Source organism: Haplochromis burtoni, unplaced genomic scaffold, assembly GCF_018398535.1.
Source record: "Haplochromis burtoni strain Fernald_Lab_line unplaced genomic scaffold, NCSU_Asbu1 Contig_63, whole genome shotgun sequence".
NCBI classification, from domain to species: Eukaryota; Metazoa; Chordata; class Actinopteri; order Cichliformes; family Cichlidae; genus Haplochromis; species Haplochromis burtoni.
This window is the reverse complement of record NW_024582424.1, coordinates 117,184-134,334: the sequence shown is the minus strand read 5'-3', so window position 1 is coordinate 134,334 and position 17,151 is coordinate 117,184. Positions and strand designations below refer to the sequence as shown.

General features: G+C 39.5%; 1 protein-coding gene and 1 long non-coding RNA gene across 8 annotated transcripts in view; one reads left to right on the top strand and one right to left on the bottom strand.

The window, feature by feature from the left end:
• The window catches only part of mctp1a (multiple C2 domains, transmembrane 1a), a 128,467-nt gene that overhangs the window by 100,226 nt on the left and 11,090 nt on the right, over nt 1–17,151 (bottom strand). The window contains exon 1 of one of the 7 annotated variants that reach the window (XM_042221265.1): nt 14,171–15,170. The exons of 4 other annotated variants lie outside the window; for them this stretch is intronic. In XM_042221265.1, coding sequence (XP_042077199.1) covers nt 14,171–14,191 — 21 coding nt within the window. In that variant the 5' untranslated portion in view covers nt 14,192–15,170. 2 more of the 7 variants (XM_005922812.3, XM_042221264.1) reach the window with 2 other exon arrangements.
• Nucleotides 15,108–16,456, top strand: LOC102312710. The gene is made up of 3 exons (XR_315843.2): nt 15,108–15,134; nt 15,269–15,323; nt 15,469–16,456. It is a non-coding gene; the product is annotated as an uncharacterized LOC102312710 (long non-coding RNA).

Genomic DNA, 17,151 nt, shown 5'->3' with positions numbered 1-17,151 from the left:
CCTGCACACCACGATGATAGCGCTGATTAAAGACTGTGGTACCACCTCCACACTAGGAAGAAAACCAGCAAGCAGAATAAAAACGTCACATACTCCTTATTACCTTTGCTGCAAAAGCCTCAGACTGACATGTGAGACGAGGTGTAGACGGCATCACCGCAATGAGCAGGTGATGGACTGTGTATAAAGCAATATGCCAAGTGATGAAAAGAGACGGAAAAGCAACAGAAACTGTGATGCAGAGCAGCAGAGGGGAAGACGGGGAGGCGGTGGATTTATCTGATTCATAGAGATACACAAGCCTGGGAAACAGTTTAGACAATGAATTTTGCTGCAGTGAGTGAGCATATGACAAAAGCAATGAGTTTTTTTTCCTTTCCTTTCTGTGAAAATTGTTTAAATACCTAGGTGTCAAAAAGCTCCAAAAGGCAATATCAACTGAGCAGCACACCCACAGCTATTATTTGCATACACGGAGAAATAATTTTAGCTATTCTTCAACACACTTCACTTCATTCCACACAAATTATTTCAACAAAGAAACAATTCGCTACAAAGCTTAATTTACTAGCAATTTGCTATGTTCAGGGTGTTTGACTTTAAAGGTATGCTAACCACTGAAGCAGTGTGGCTATTTATTTTTGCACTGACTTATTCCCAAAAAATATACTGCCCGACAATAACAGTAGTAGCTAAAGAAAAGGAAGGATTTCTCCTCTCAAAGTCTCCCGGGGGGGGATGTTTACACCAGGGATATGCTGCAAGTGTTCATGGTTGCTGAACTCTGCTGGGAGCATTGACAGGTAATCAGTCATTGTTTGGAAGTTCTTTTAAATTATGAAACTCGATGTGGGAGTGAACATAGCACAAGCTGCTGATGAATGTGGTCCTGCAGCAGCAGCTTAACTGGTTGGTTAAAAACACAGGGTGTCGACACAGTACTAGTTTTGCCTTTAATGGATTTCAGAGCATCCTTCACACTCTAAGGATGCCGCTGGTACAAAACATGCAATCCATCAAAATGAAACCAGAACTATGTCTTATAAATCGAATCTAATCAGTGTGTCATGAATTAATAAATGTACAAAATGATAAGAGCATGTTCAACTGGATTACATGTGCCTATTGTACTGTAATCATTACACAGAAATGCAATGAATGCAGTAAATAAAATGATAATATTAAAAAATGAACAGGATTCCACATTAAACTGTATTGTGAAAATTCAATTTAGCATCTAAAACATGATCAGCACCATCAGCTGGGTTTTTGATAAGATTACATGGTAGTGTTACTTAGAGTTACCACATAGAAACAGTGCTGGAAAGTACTAAGACAGCGAGGTAGAAAGCAAATGTGGAGATGATAGCATTTTTGGATTTTATACTATTTGCTTTACATCCATTTAATGCTGCCCATCCAGCTGTGATCCACGGCAAACCGGGGTTCTGTTTTTTTCCTGCAGCTTCCATTTTATTCTCCCTTCGATTCATATAAATTGACAGCATTGTTCATGCAGTAATGCAGTAAATTAAGTTTATAAAACAAAACCTAAAACTGTCTTATGAATTCTGCATTTATCACCTAAAACTTCCACTGGAACTCCATAGTATGCATTATGCATGAGCTGCACTACTGGATGTGTGAAGCAACAGAACCTGCAGTCATCTCTTATACGGAAATTATTCTCTTTTTTCTGAATATGAACAACAGACAGCTTGAGGTGTGATGCAGAAATGTGAAAATCCCCTGGAGGCTTTTTTCTTTTACATCAAATGTTTCCTTGTCATGAACTGATCTTGGTCTTGTAAATTCATAAAAAACCTAAGCTCACAATCAAAGATTGCTTGTAGAATCTCTGCAACATATCCAGCATTGGTCTGATAAGAGGGACATCAGCAGAGAGAGTCACAAAGATACTCCCCATTAGAGCATTTTTCTTCACCCTCCTCAGGCTATCCCCACTATTTTCACCTTCTGTATTTCTCGCTTTCCTCTAGTCTCCTTTCTTCCCATTTATTCTCCGTTGCCTTGCCTCGATCCCCTCACTTCCCCCTCTCACATCTCATCATCCATCAATTGTGTTTTTCTCTCATTCAGAGCACGTTCGTTACCAAGCCCATAAAACTGGAATTAAGGAAACAAGTCTAAAGCTGCAAAGCTGCAGGGGGTGGAAGGAAATACCGAAACATTTGAACCTTTCTGTGTTTTGACGTTAAGAAGAGAGCTCCAGCAGGAGGATATCCCTTTTTAAAAAAAACTGTCATCTCCTCTTCTCTCTCCAGTGAGTGACTAACAACACCGTGTGTCATGTCACACCGGCAGCACCAGCTCAGGTTCCACACTACTGGAAACTGGACACGACACACCCATTGCACCTCCGCCGTGCCACTTCCTACCACAAATAAAGCGCACAAACATGCACGAAAGCATATAGTTCAAAGATGGTCACTGCTGTCTTTTGGTAACGCTGAGCACACATTGTCGCGTAAACAAAGCAGCTACTCGGGTTTATGGAAATTCTGTATGAAAATGGGTTCTGAATGCAAATGGACAAACGTGCTGAAGTGATAGAAACATTTGGTTGGTGAACAACACATTTCCACATCCAATGATTACCACAGTCAAATCCTCAGGATGTGAATTACTCCTGGAATTAAAGAATGGTGCTTTACAACCACTATTTACCTTGGCATAATACAACAGCATGCATGGGAAGCAAGAGGCATCAGTATATGGAAAAGTATCCCACAAGAAAATCAGCATGGAGAGTATCAAAACAGCAATATGTACACATGTATTTATGCATCTGTGTGTGTGTGTGTGTGTGAATACCTACAGTAAGGCTTCGTCCCACAGCTGAGAGAGGCAGCGCTAACATCCAGACACTGAACACGCTCCGCTGTACTACTGCTGCTGCTGCTGCTGCTGCTGGCTTACGCTCCTCTGTGAAAGAGGCGCGCACACAAACACTGGCTCCCTGCGTATCGTGCTCATGAACACACGAATAGCAAAGGGCAACCAGCTGTGAGGCTCTCGCATACCTCACTCAGCTTGACAATTTATCATACTGCTCTGTCTGCCTTTCTCTATTGCTGTCACTCAGACACAAGACCGTGCAGAGATACTCACTGCAGAGTGCCTAAACTGCTGAGATGGAACGATACTAAATGAAGTTAACGTGGGGCACATCCAGGAAGACGGTACCAGCTGCTGTCTCCGTGTCCACAGATGTTTAGTCAGTGAGAGAGCCCGTTTTATAGTCACCAATCCCCTTAGCTGGACTTTAGTAAGGATTACACAGTAGTGTTATTCTGAATTACCACATGGAGACACTGACAGACAGAGAATCTAAGCTGTAGAGATGACAGCATTTATGGATTTCACATTAATTACTTTACAGGATCTCTCTAATTTGGAGCTGTGAGCCAAGGCAAATTGGGTTAATTGGTGTTCATTGGGTTTTGCTCAAGGTAAAACCGGAAGCCCCGCCGCAGACAGCTGCCCACATGTACACACTTTTCAGATTTTCTTCCTAGAATTTCATTTTATTCTCCCTCCCATTCATATTATTGGTATTGTTGCAGTATCAATACAGTATAATATTAAAGCACTTAAATACCCACTACATTCGTTTATTAAATAATACTCTTTCTCATCAGTGTGTAGCCCAGCATTAACAGGGCTTTACTAGAAACACAACTAGAATACTGCATTCACATATATCACCAGTATGGGGAGAACAATAGAAATCCCAGCTTATTTGTTCATAATAATTAACACCAGTGGTAGGAAATACAGTTATTCCATTACTGTAAAAATGTCAAATGAAGCATTAAGAAAGGACCCAGTCACTGTGAGGTTGCGCCAAGTCAAAGCATTTGGTCATGTAGACATGGTCAAGATCACTTGATGAAGTTCACCTTTCTTCCTCATTTCTGTTACCAGGAATGAGGAAGAAAGGTGATTTAAATGACTTTGAACATGGGATGGTTGTTAGCGCCAGATGGGCTGGTATGACTGTTTCATAAACTGCTGATCTACTGGGATTTTCCCACACAGCCATCTGTGGGCTTTACAGAGAATGGTCCAAAAAAGAGAAATTATCCAATGAGTGGCAGTTCTCTGGGCAAAAATGTTCTTTTGATGCCAGAGGTCAGAGGAGTCTGGTTCGTACTATGCAGAACAACATCTCTGAACACACAACACATCCACTCTTGAAGCAAATGGGCTAAAGAGGCAGAAGACCACACCGGGTGTCACTCCTCTCAGCTAAGAACAGGAAACTGAGGCTTCACAGAGGCTGACCAAAACTGGACAACAGAAGATGGGAAAAAAACATTGCCTGATCTGCTGAGTCTCGATTTCTGCTGACATTCAGATGGTCTGTTAGAATTTGGCATAAACAACATGAAAGCATGGATCCATCCTACATCCTTGTATCAACAGTTCAGGTTGCTGATGACTGTAATGATGTGAGGGATATGCTCTTGGCCACAGCCTATCTGTGTATTACTGCTGACCATGTACATCGCTGTATGACTACGGTGTACTTGTCTTCTGATGGCCGCTTCCAGCAGGATAACGCACCATGTCACAAAGCAGAAAAAAATAAAACTGGTTTAATGAACCTGACTGCAAGTTCCCCACACTCACTAGATCTCAATCCAATGAATGTGCAGCCAATAAATCTGCAGCAACTGTGTGATGGCAACATGTCAACATGGACCAAAAGCAGAGTTTAGGCAGCTCTGAAGGCAAAACACAAAAAAGGATTAAACCTGCTACTAGCAATGTGTACCTAATAAAATGGCCGACCAGTGCATTTTGTCTTTTTAATTTAGGAATTTAAATTTTCAGTTATGAATTATTGATTTTTAGTAATGTTAAATATTATAATAGTCGTCAGACTTTCCCATAATCTGTTCAATTTAGAAACAGTTACTAGACTGACGCAAACAATTTCTCTAACGACACATAACTGTCTCTTAAAAGTGTGAAAAGTGTCATATGACTATCAAAAGAAAGTCATGGCAAATTTGAATAAGCATTTATTTTCTGAAAAGCAACAAAAGGACTAAAAACCAATTACCACCAATTCTGTAAAACTGCAACTTTTCTGCTGATTGGGGACTTATCCTTAGGACAATTTAGTTTTTTTTTTCTTTCACTCAGATAGCCAATCAAGGTTAACAGAAACAATTAAAATGGCCTTTAGAAAAGTTGCATTAATTAAACTATTTATTTGTGCTTAGTTCAGCAATACTAAAAACACACAGATATTCACACAAGATGAAGGAACTTTATTTATACAATTCAGTTCTATTGTGAGCACAGTACATTTTATGATGCAACCACGCCAGAATGCCTTACAGATAACACTATCCAGTTGAATGCAGGATATATGTGCTGCAATATTTAAGCTATAAATACTATACTGAAGTCCAATCTCTTTGCCGAGTTTCCCCGTCTTTTTGTTCCAGTACTATCCACAATGATTTTCCGCCTGCTAGCTATTCATATCACATATGCTTCTCAGTGTGAGCTATAAATCCACAGCAAAAAATAGAGACTGCTCATGGGAGAAACTGCAGAAAGGTTCACTTCAGTCAAAAAGTAAAAAAAAAACAAACAACAACAACAGCAACAAAGAAATATGTAATTGTAAGAGGGTGGGAAAAGTGCGTCAATTCAGATGAAAGGTGAACCAGAACCAGTGAAAGAGCTGGATTGTAGACATAGAAAATATTACACGGAAACCATTTGCCAGCAGCACTCAGGGTCACAACAAAGGAGGAAAGTTGTGACAGACATTAACTGTAGAAGAGACTAAATTGATCCCGTAAAGGAGAGATGGCAATATAAAACTGTAGCACCCAATAGCACATGAAAGGAAGGAAATGCTGTGAGACATGCAAAATAGAGAGTGCATACATTTTTTGATCTCTCTGTAGACATACAGGGTGAATGCCACGCCAGACAGGGGGCACAGCAGCAGGGAGGTGCCGCTGTGCTTCCTGCCACAGACAGCTCTGCAGAGTCACAACAAAACTCTGACAAGGCGGGCCAGTTTGTGCATGTTTGTGTGCATACGTGCTTGTGCATTGTGTGTGTGTGAGAGAGACAGAGAGAAAGAGAGAGAGAGAGAGAGACTGCACGTTCTTATGTTACAACAGAGTCAGACCCCAGGACGAGACAGCTGTCCCTTTCATGCGTGCTGTTGTATTAGCCTTGTTCAGCAGTGTGTCAGTCAGCAGCTCTTATGACTTTAGTTGCTGATTTCATTCTAACACAGCACACACACACACGCACACACAAACAGACACACACCTCGCCCTCATAGGCATTAGCATGACGAAGAAACAGATAAAAAATTCATGGAGGTCGCTTAAGAAAAAAGCTACAACAAAGTAGTTTATGATGCCTCGCTGCACACCATAATGAGGCACATTTTCTTGAAGCCAAAGGAAATCTGGCAAGTTTAGAAGTGACATAACCCAGACCTTACAAAAATAGCTGCACATACAGAATAATATGAGTAAGTCTGCACTTAAAGTTGTGCTTATATATGTCAATTTAGAGAGTATGTGACAATTGAGGCTATGCTCTTCCTGCTGCTCTTTAGCTGATAAACAATTTTACACACGAGCCCTGATACGACATGTGAGGCTTTTTGTCTTCTCCACACAATCATGCACGTATATGGAATAAACAAACACACCCATGCTGTCCATCTATCCTTGCTTTAATCTCCAATGTTGGCATCAACAAACCCTGCAGTGTTAACCATCTGTCTGCTCATTACTCACCACAAATCACTGAAGGCGTCCACACACACGCACACACGCACACGCACACACACACACACACACACACACACACACACACACACACACACACGTGTATCATAACATGAATTTAAAAAGATAAGACAAATATATACAAATGACAAAAGCTGTTCAAACAGTCTTTGAGTCTGCTGTAGTGTCTTAAATGCAAAAAATAGGAAGGTCTTTGCACAAGTAGTGGCACAGTGGCTTCTACTAGCAGGCAGACAGATGGACAGGAAGAGAAGTGGAAAACATACAGATAGTCAGACAAGCTCACAAGAGACAATTATTTTTATAAGCTATGCCTCGTAGCAAGCTTGTGACATTTTCTCTAGAGTTCAGATCAATAATCAATTTAACAAGCTTAAAGCAGTAGCCACAAGTAGACTCTCTATGCAACTGCAGGAATCAGCTCATCTCTGTCCCAGCAGAAGCTCCAGATAAGATAAGATCCATGCATTCATTTTCTTCCGCTTTTCCAGTTGAGGATCATGGGAGGGGCTGGAACCTATCACAGCTGTCATAGAGTGAGAGGCAGGTACACCCTGGATAGATCGCCAATCTGCCCACAGGACTAACACAGAGAGACAAGTAACCATTCGCTCTCACATTTACACCTATGGTTAATTTAGTATCACCAATTACCCTAACCCCATGTACATTCCTAGACTGTGGGAGGAAATCAGAGTCCCTGAAGAGAACCCACACAGACGCATGGAGAACACGCAAACTCCACACAGAAAGACTGGATTCAAACCCAGCACTTTCTTGCTGTGAGGCAGCAACACCAACCACTGCCACGCCGTGTACGATATCTCAGATGCTTAGTATAAGACACACAATTGTTTTCCCAGCTTTTGCTTTTCATTGTTCTCACTTTTAATCAGTTCTTTCTGCCTTTCCAGTCTACTTTATTTTGTACTATCATTTCTCAGATACAAGATTTGTCCCTGTGTTTGCTAACCTTTTAGAATCAAAGCAGGCTCTGTGAAATCAGAAAGTGAAAATCTTTGACAGCAACAACCTCTTGTGCAAGTGTGTCCTGGGACCACATAGGCAGCATCAACTTGGCATGCATGTGGAAGCATGGTGAGAACTACAAACTACAAACAGAAGTGCTTGAACCAGAACCTCCTCTCTGTGAGGTAACAGAGTGCTGACCGCTGAGACCATGCTGTCATGCTGCATGTGTACATCTTCATCAAAGTCCCTTCAAAAGTTATTATCTATGACACTTATTTGTTTTTAATTGTACAGATTTCAACTATGGCACACAAAAAACAACTTTTCTCACCTGACACTGATTTCCACAGTGCTAGTGTAAATCTATGCAGTCAGTCATACAGCTGTACCTTTTCCTGGGATTGATGGATATAAGGTGGTCTGTTTCCAAATTAAAAAAATTAAAATAATCACAACTAATATAGATTTATCCAATCCAATCCAATCCAATTTTATTTATAAAGCACTTTAAAATACCCAGCACAGGAACAAAGTGCTGTACAGAAAGTAAGTTAAACAGCAAATTAAATAAATAAATCACATAAGACATAAAATTAAAATTAAAATTAAAACAGCCCTATGTTAAAAAAACAAGATAAAACAGCATCGAGTCACCTAAAAACAACTAAAATAAAATAAATATAAATATAAAAACCAACATCTCACGTGGTGTTAAAGGCCAAAGTAAATAGGTGGGTTTTCAAGAGTGACTTAAAAAAAAAAGATTTATGGCACGGTATATCCCTCCCACTAGCTGGTTTCCTTAACGGCGCCTTGATAACTTTTTGAGCTGTCATTACATCACATTAAGAAACTATGATGAGCATTTTTTTATGTATATACAGAACAAACAACTGATGGGTGAATCAAAAATGTTGCTACAGAGGAAAGTAGCAAAACACGACAGTGAACTTATGATGAGATCATAAACTTGGGTTAGGGTTCATTACATCCAGGAGGAGTAATTAGCTTGCAATAGATGTGATGACATAAGCCCAGGAGACAGATATTATTAGTGATGCTAAAAAAACAGATTTAATTAGTAAAAAAATATCTTCAGTACCAATACAGAGCAAGATGATAGAAAGAGAAACAAAGTAGAAATAATAAAACAGGCTGCTTGAGGGTAGAAGCAGAAAAAAAATGCAAATGAAGGTAACAGAACAAGGACATAAGGCAAAGGTTTCAAAACAAAATTAAATCCAAGGGGGAAATCCAGCATATGAAAATCAGGTTGGGAGAAAGAGAGAGAGAGATTTAAGTCACGACACAGGAAGGGCAGTAACCTTACAAAGGGCATAGTCTAGCAAGCTAAGTTGAGTAGCCCCTGAGGCTGCCAACAAAGGAGGTTATCACACTGGGAGCCTGGCCGGGCACGATATATTCCCGCCCAAGGGATAAGTGGTTAAATCGCTTTATTTCCTACTCTAATGAAATCACATCATTTGAAATTGTGTTACTGATTATATACACACAATAAATACACAATACTGTGTCACATGTTTAGGCACTAAAACATTAGTGTTAGAGTTACAATTAAAAATACAGTGTAATATAATGAAAGCTCTTTGCTCTTGGCAAAATTGTTTAATTTAGTCAACATTATAATGCATTTTTCAAATAGTCTGATTAATTCAGCTTATGTACAGTGGGGGAAATAATTATTTGATCCTCTGCTGAATTTGTAAGTTTGCAAATAAATGAACAGTCTCTAATTTTTATGGTAAGTTCATTTTAATGGAGCGAGACAGAATATCATCTCAAAAATCCAGAATAAAAAAAACACATGTTATGAATAGTATTTGATCCCCAAGCAAAACATGACTTAGTACTTGTGGGAGAAATCTGTGTTGGCAAGCAGAGCAGTGAGATGTTTCTTGTGGTTGATCGCCAGGTTTGTACTCTTTTGGCCCACTCCTCTTTACAGAAACTCAGTAAATGGTTTAGGTTTCTTGGTTGCCACTTGGCAACTCAAAGCTTCAGCTTCTTCCACAGACTTTCTACAGGATTGAGGTCTGGAGACTGTTTAGGCCACTCCATGACGTGCTTCTTCTTTAAGTATTCCTTTATTGCCCCTTTGGTATTTTTTGGGTCATTGCTGTGCTGGAAAAAGCTGTAGGGGATCAAATACTTATTTCACTCAACGACACATAAATCAATTCATAACAAATATGTAATATCTTTTTTTTTTTATGTTTGGTTGATATTCTGTCTCTCTCACCATTAAAATAAAACTGCCATAAAATAGATATGTTTTCTGAACTTACAAATTTAGCATATTTTGATTAGAGATGCCCGTTTTAATGCTAAAATCATGTGTTTGAACAGGCAATGTGTTTTCATTTGTTTTGTAAAATTCATGTAAAGCTTAGCTCTGACGTGCTCAGAATCCTTGGTGCAAAGACTCCATTAATGAAAAGCTTTCATCCATCAATCTTCTACCACTTATCTGGGTTTGGGTCATGGGGGGCACCAGTCCAACAATCAAAATCAAGAAGTGGTGGGATGCCCATCCTCAGCATTGTCAACAATGGCTGAGAAGAAACTGCTCCTGGCTGTCAATAAATGTGATCAGTATTCAAGAAGACCTGAAAATGAATTTGGTTTCATACACTGCCTGTGGACACAGAACCTAACACTGTACTTAGCTCAATTGATTCTATCATGTAATATAAAATAGCTTATAATTACAATTCCTTTCTTCATCTCTTCCTAAAAATCTAAGCTATACTTGCATCATTCAGTCACTGTCGCATATTCCTCTCATGCAGTATTACACACACAATCCGACACATTAAATAAACCTTGACATTAGAAGCAAAAGAAGGCAGAACAAAGAGCAGTGAAGTTGGCTTGGCATTACATGATACAAACTACAGAATGACTTTGAAAAACAAAGTCTCCTCCCAAACTCAAAAGGTAATCTTGCATTTTCTTTCTCTATATTATCAAAACTATCTCAGCAATACTGTCCCTCATTGTTTCCATGTGTTTTTATGCAGTTGCCTGATGGTTCACAGGCAGCAGCGTGAGGCAACATGCTAAAATTCACATAAAGGCCTCCGGTGTCATCGCTAACAAACATTTTGTTGAACGTTACATAGTGAACCTTTAAAAACAACTTTTAAAAAAAGTTAAATGGTGCGAGCAGCTGAGCTGTCTGCAATTTTGAATCTGTCTGTGACTTTAGGGACTGTCTGTACCAGTTCACAATACAAATGGAAGTAATGGAAATTTATTTTTCACAGATTTCCAAAAAGAATCCTAAATTTAATTGAGGTAGTCCATGAAGGAATTTCATGGCAAATAATAGATTTTATGTCTTGCTGAACTCTTTGTTCATGTTTCACTCTGAAACATTCTGTTCCCTTTGGGTGATTTCTAGTTTCTGCAGATACATCGTGACTGAGCTTTGTACATCCAGGTAAGACTGTACAGGCCACATGCTGAAAAGCACTGGTGTGTGGGTGAAATGCCTTTTCCTTATGTTCAATGTATGTATTTAATCTGAGGCTTCTCTTAATTTATCCACCTGTGGCGGGGCGGGGCTTGCGATGCCACTGCAGGTGAGATGGACGCACCTGCGCAGCATCTACAATCGAGCCAGCTCAAAAGCTGTAATGGGTCCTGTCTTGAGTGTTGTTGTTGGTATGTTGAGCTGCCAGCGGAAGAGCTGCAGCTGCGTGTTGTAACAGCAACCGTATAAACAGTGTGTGAATAAACGATCCTGCAAAGCATGTTCATGTCGTTGGATCTGCCGTGGTCACTTACAGTGGTGCCAAAACCCAGGATGGGGGGGCGCAGCAGACCAGGACATTTCAATGCTCTTCAGCATGCTTTATTTCACAGTTGCTGTTAAACATACACGAACGGCCACAGCTCTACCACTGCCGGCCGCACACATCACCAACAACAACCACAACTCAGACTGAGCAAAGCCTTTTAAGTTGGCGTGATAGCAGATGCCGCGCAGGTGCGTCCATCTCACCTGCAGCACCATCGCAGACCCCGCCACACCACCCATCCATGAGCTACTGTTACTATAGCTGGCATATTTATTTCAAGTTATTTATTTCATATTCAGTTTTTCATATTTATATCCTGTCCATATCCTGTACATAGCTTGTACTCACTACAGCCTACATACTTATAGTTATAGCATATTCACAACATACTTCATACCGTGTACATTATAACATACCATAATAGACCCATTTCTGTAATATACTTACATATCTATATTATTGCTAATATATATTGTAATATATCTATATCACTAAAGCACTTCTTGATGGATGCAAACTGCATTTCGTTGCCCTTTACCTGTGCATGTGCAATGACAATAAAGTTGAATTCTATTCTATTCTATATAACCCTTTCACATAAAGCACTGACGTGAGCAACTAAACCGCACGAAAATAAAACACGAACTAAACATAACTAAACAAATATTATCAAATATTATCAAATTGTCATCTAGTGGTTCAGTGGGTATATAGCTAGCAGCCTAGAAAAGACATTTTCTTCTACTATGAAGACCGTATTTTTCCCCTTTCGGTTGTAAATGTTCTCAGTTGCCTGCGTTCCCCACTGTGATTAAAAAAAAAATCCTTTCATGTCCTGGAAATAGCACACCCAAAATATTCCCAGTTTCTTTCCAGTATTATGGAACATACTTGGGGGATTTCCTGATGTAATAACTGTATATCACATTGTGATGCAGCTCAAGCCCACGCATTAACCACAAATACATGCAAACAGATATATAGCAGGAAATGCAGGATATAGCGCAAAAGCTATTTTAATTTTGGGGGGGATGGGACGGGCTATTCCTCGTACAACCTGGGATTGTTCCCCCACACAGTGTGTCATCACAGCAGCCCACACTCCAGACCTGGAAAGAAGCCCACACTCCAGACCTGAGGTACTGTAGTAGCAAACCTTGCAAGTTTCAGCCAGTGATTCATCCTCCTTCATTGTAACAACACCCACATGCACACTCATACAGCCACATGGTTCTATTATAACCAGTAACTGGCCCCTTAGAAAGCTTTCTTATAATACTTAGGAATTCTCGTTCAATTAATAAAAAAATGCTTATTCATGAACATTCCTGATGAAAACTGTCCATGCGCCAGGGTCAGGACATTATTTATCCAAAATGCAGTTTACACTGGCTCTGCAGTGACTTCACAGAAGGCTACACTATCACTGTCTGTTAGTATAGTCAGTGTAGTCAGCGTGAAAGCAATCCCAAAATATGAGATAAATTAAGATTTTGTGGGTTCATAGATAGATATGCCGGGTAAATTTCCTCCTTTAAACTAATGGTGTGTCCTGCTAATGTATTGGTTTGCAGATGAGTTTGATCATCAGGAGAGATTTCAAGCAGATAAAAAAGGCAGAAAGAAGGAGATGAACAGATGGCTGATGGCTGGAAAGTAACATTCCCAATTTACACACTGTGATTGACACTTCAGTAGCACTGTTAGGAAAAAAACAAAAAGACTTCCTCTCTCACTCTCTGCATCTACACACAGTAAATTATCACAGAGATTTCTGCCAAGTACATCTATCTTGTCACTGCACTGATTCATACACTATGGGGTGTTTTTTTTTTGATGAATTTCTTTTCTATCGAATATAAATGTTTGTGTGTGTATTCTGCACTTTCATCGGGAAACCTTTCATTTATTTCCATATGAATTCACTTCTATGGATGAACTTGGCCTGATCGTATGCTGTTTTCTTTTTGCAGCCTGTCTATATTATAAGGCAGAACCCAACAGCATTAGATTCTGCGCATAAACAGCATCATCTGTTGAGTGAACACACACAAAAGAGCTCGGTTTATGCTGTACGGTATATTGAAGGCCGACGCCAACCCATCTTGATGCGTCCATCTTTGTAAGGATGTGCGACTTATACGCAAGGATAAAGATCACTAAGCTGAGTGGCGATGGATGCTTCATTCATGCTGAGTCATGATATTAGGGCAAAGCTGATCAATAATAAACATCCATCCACATGAACCTCAGTTAGAGGCTCTCAGGTGTGTAATTTGAAACCAGTGAACCACAGATTGTATTTAGCGAAATGTCAAACTACAAAATTCCTTTAAGTTGCGGACATCGCTCTTACAAAAAAACAAAATTGTAACCATACCCTCGAGCACTTTTCGTGTGAAGACCTCGTTGAGGGCAAGTTTCACCAATACTCTAGGACCAAAAACAACTCTTGCAACTCACAATGGCACAAAACTCATCAGCCCTTCATCTGGACAAGCTAAAAATAAACGATAGAGGAGTCCTAGTATTGCATTAATGCACTGAACTCACCCCTGATTTTGTGGAGCTCATGGATGAAAGAACGAGCAAACGGTCTAAAGTCTCCCACAGCAGCACAGCTCACAAAAGTTCATCAGAGCGGATCTGTGTGCGACTATTTGAAGATGTGTGCCAGGGTATTTGTGCTGCCCCTCAGTCAGCGTGTCAGCAGCAGTTGTGTATATAAATGGGTACAAGAATGCTCTAAGCTCATAAATGGCATGCGGCACGCTAATGTGAGGACACTGAATTGGCACTATTGTGGATGCCAGTGTCTCACACTCAGGGCCTGCAACTGTCATGCTTCTTTTTTATACAAATTTACAAATAAGCAACAGTCCTTAACATCTGTGATATAGTGTATACATATACAGACTAATGAGATGGCAAAGTAGAGCTTGATCAAAGGGTCAGGGAACAAAGAGTAAAATGAGATGAAAAGTATTGCTGTGGTACTGAAAGCCTTTTTTTAGTAACTGTGGGCTGTGGTCATAATCATGACTTAGAAATAGCAGCCACCTGTTGGTGCTGGAGATTCTGGCACAGCATAGAACGGCAGGCTGGTCGCTAATGGGAAACAATTTACACAATTTGTCCCATAGTGACAAAAGACTGGCAGAAATGGACAATCCCTATCATATTAAGTCTAGACATTGTAGTCCAGAGTTAGATCTATGCTGTTATTGTCCTGATTTCAATAAGAAACAAAGAAACTATATATTTAACCAAAGAAAAAGTAAAACACCAGTATTAATTAATAGATTAATATTATGTATTAGTATTATTTTTGAAGATAAAATTATACGTATAATAGAACAGCCTGCGCTTTAACAAAGGACATTTGTTATTTTTATTGTTATTTTTCTAGGTTCGTGACAACTGCCAAAAATGCTAGAGAACACGTTTCTAAGATCTGTCAATTTCAAATGTATACAAAAGAAAAATAGATATTTCTGAAGAAAGGTCAACTGCAGAGGTAAGTGTAAGTTAAGCTTTATTCAATGGAAATATTTATGCATCGCTAGTATTCTACAGTTTGGTGTAGAATAAAAATAATGGCATTGGCATTCAATGCCAACAAATAAAGCCCTCACTTGTTTTCCCTCACAGAATTTGGGATGGCAAAATCTTCAAGAAACACACGCTTCAGTTTCTCTAAACTCAGGTACTTTTTTTTTTGTATCTTTTTTCAGCCAAAATCATATTTGCAAGAAAGAGCTAAATAATTACTTTATATAACCAATTCAAAAATGTAGCATTGAATCTCTGTTTTTAGTCATCGACTTTTTGTTTTCATTACTGGTCGTTAGGAGAAATCCATCAGCAGCTGACAGGAGGTTCTGCATGACGTGGATCAGCACGATGGTAAAAAGACAAGTGGAGAAGCAAACTGCAGAACTGCGTAGAGAGTTTTCTCTCATGAATCAGGCCCTGAGAGAGGAGATGGCAGCTGAGCTTCAGGAACAGCTGAGAGAACTATTGTTGGAAGAAACAGACAAGACACCATTGTGCTGCAGCAAGCTGGGCTCGGACCTGAGGTTGGCGTCGAGGTGGCAAAGGGAAATGGCGGGAGGATTCGAAAACACTGACGAAGACTACGAAGATGGGGAGATACCAAAAACATTAGCCTTTTCTGAAACACAATGACACAAACAGCATGTTCATATTGAGAAAAAGCCTGAAAGAGGAATCCTTAAAGATTTCATTGACCAGTGATTCCAGTGACACTGACTCAACAGAAAACAGAAACATCTCCAAAGATGTACAAGGGAAGCCAGACTCAGGTACATGCAAGCAACAGAAAAATCAGAGCTCTTCCTCAGATGTCACTCCTATCTGGGACAGCGCCGCTAATCACTTCTGCACTACGCAAAGCTTCATTTCCAGTGAATTCAGCCATGAGAGTAAGGATGATAGTGGAAGAGAGGCTTTGATGATGGACAACCAGTGGAAGGAATGGTTGGACAAGCAGGAAATGAAAGGATACAGCCACAAAAAAAAGCCAGTTAAAAGTCAAAACAATATGGAAAAACAGGGAACGGCAGCATCTGGTGTACCAGAGGGAAAAAAAGGATCAAAACTTGAAAAGGGGTGACACAATGAAGAGATTTAAGACATATATCAGTGATGTCTTTAGCTCTCATGCATCGCATAAGTGGAAGAAGTTTGAAAATGAAGATGCTTCCATGTTTCCTGCGTGCAGACTCTCGTGTTTTATTAGTATTATTATAAAAACAAAAAAATAACTGATAAAAACTGAGCATACAATAAACTAACTTGTGCATTACGAGTATAGTCTCCAGCTTTGATTGACTTTTGAGTTGCAGAGCACATTAGCTTGATTTACAAGTTGGTAAGTGCTGAAAAAATGAGGGTAAACCTTTCTGGTGACCTTTTAGGCCACATAAAGGCAAAGTGCCTGCCTACAGATAACCTTTATCTGACATCCGACACCCTGAAAGGAAAACTAAACAACCTCTCACTGAATCAATAAAAGGCAACGTTATGTAAATGAATCTCTGGCCAAATGACTGCAATAAGTCTGTACTGCGATTTAACTTGATTGAAACAAAGTGGTCTTTACTGATACGTGTAAACAAACTTTTCTGTGATGAACAAGAATCCATTCATCCAGTGGATAAATTTGAGCTGCAGATTTGCAGATATAACATAGGATAGGATGGCCCCAGTTTTTCTTTTTAGGCTAAATGAGAAAGTTTCATGACAGTTTAAATTCATACTTATATGTTAGATACAGTCACACAAGCACAAAACAACAGAAAATAACTTAAAGTATCCCATATATTACCTTACAATATATTATCATATATTACCTTAAAATGTTTGTTTAGTGATGTAGGTGTGCACTCCAGTGGTATTATAGTTTAGATCAGTAAAACAGTCACAAAAGGAATAAATCAGAAAGCCATAGCAGTTGTAGTAGAAAAAACATCTACCTTAAAAGAAAGGTTTTGTGTGTGTGTGTGTGTGTT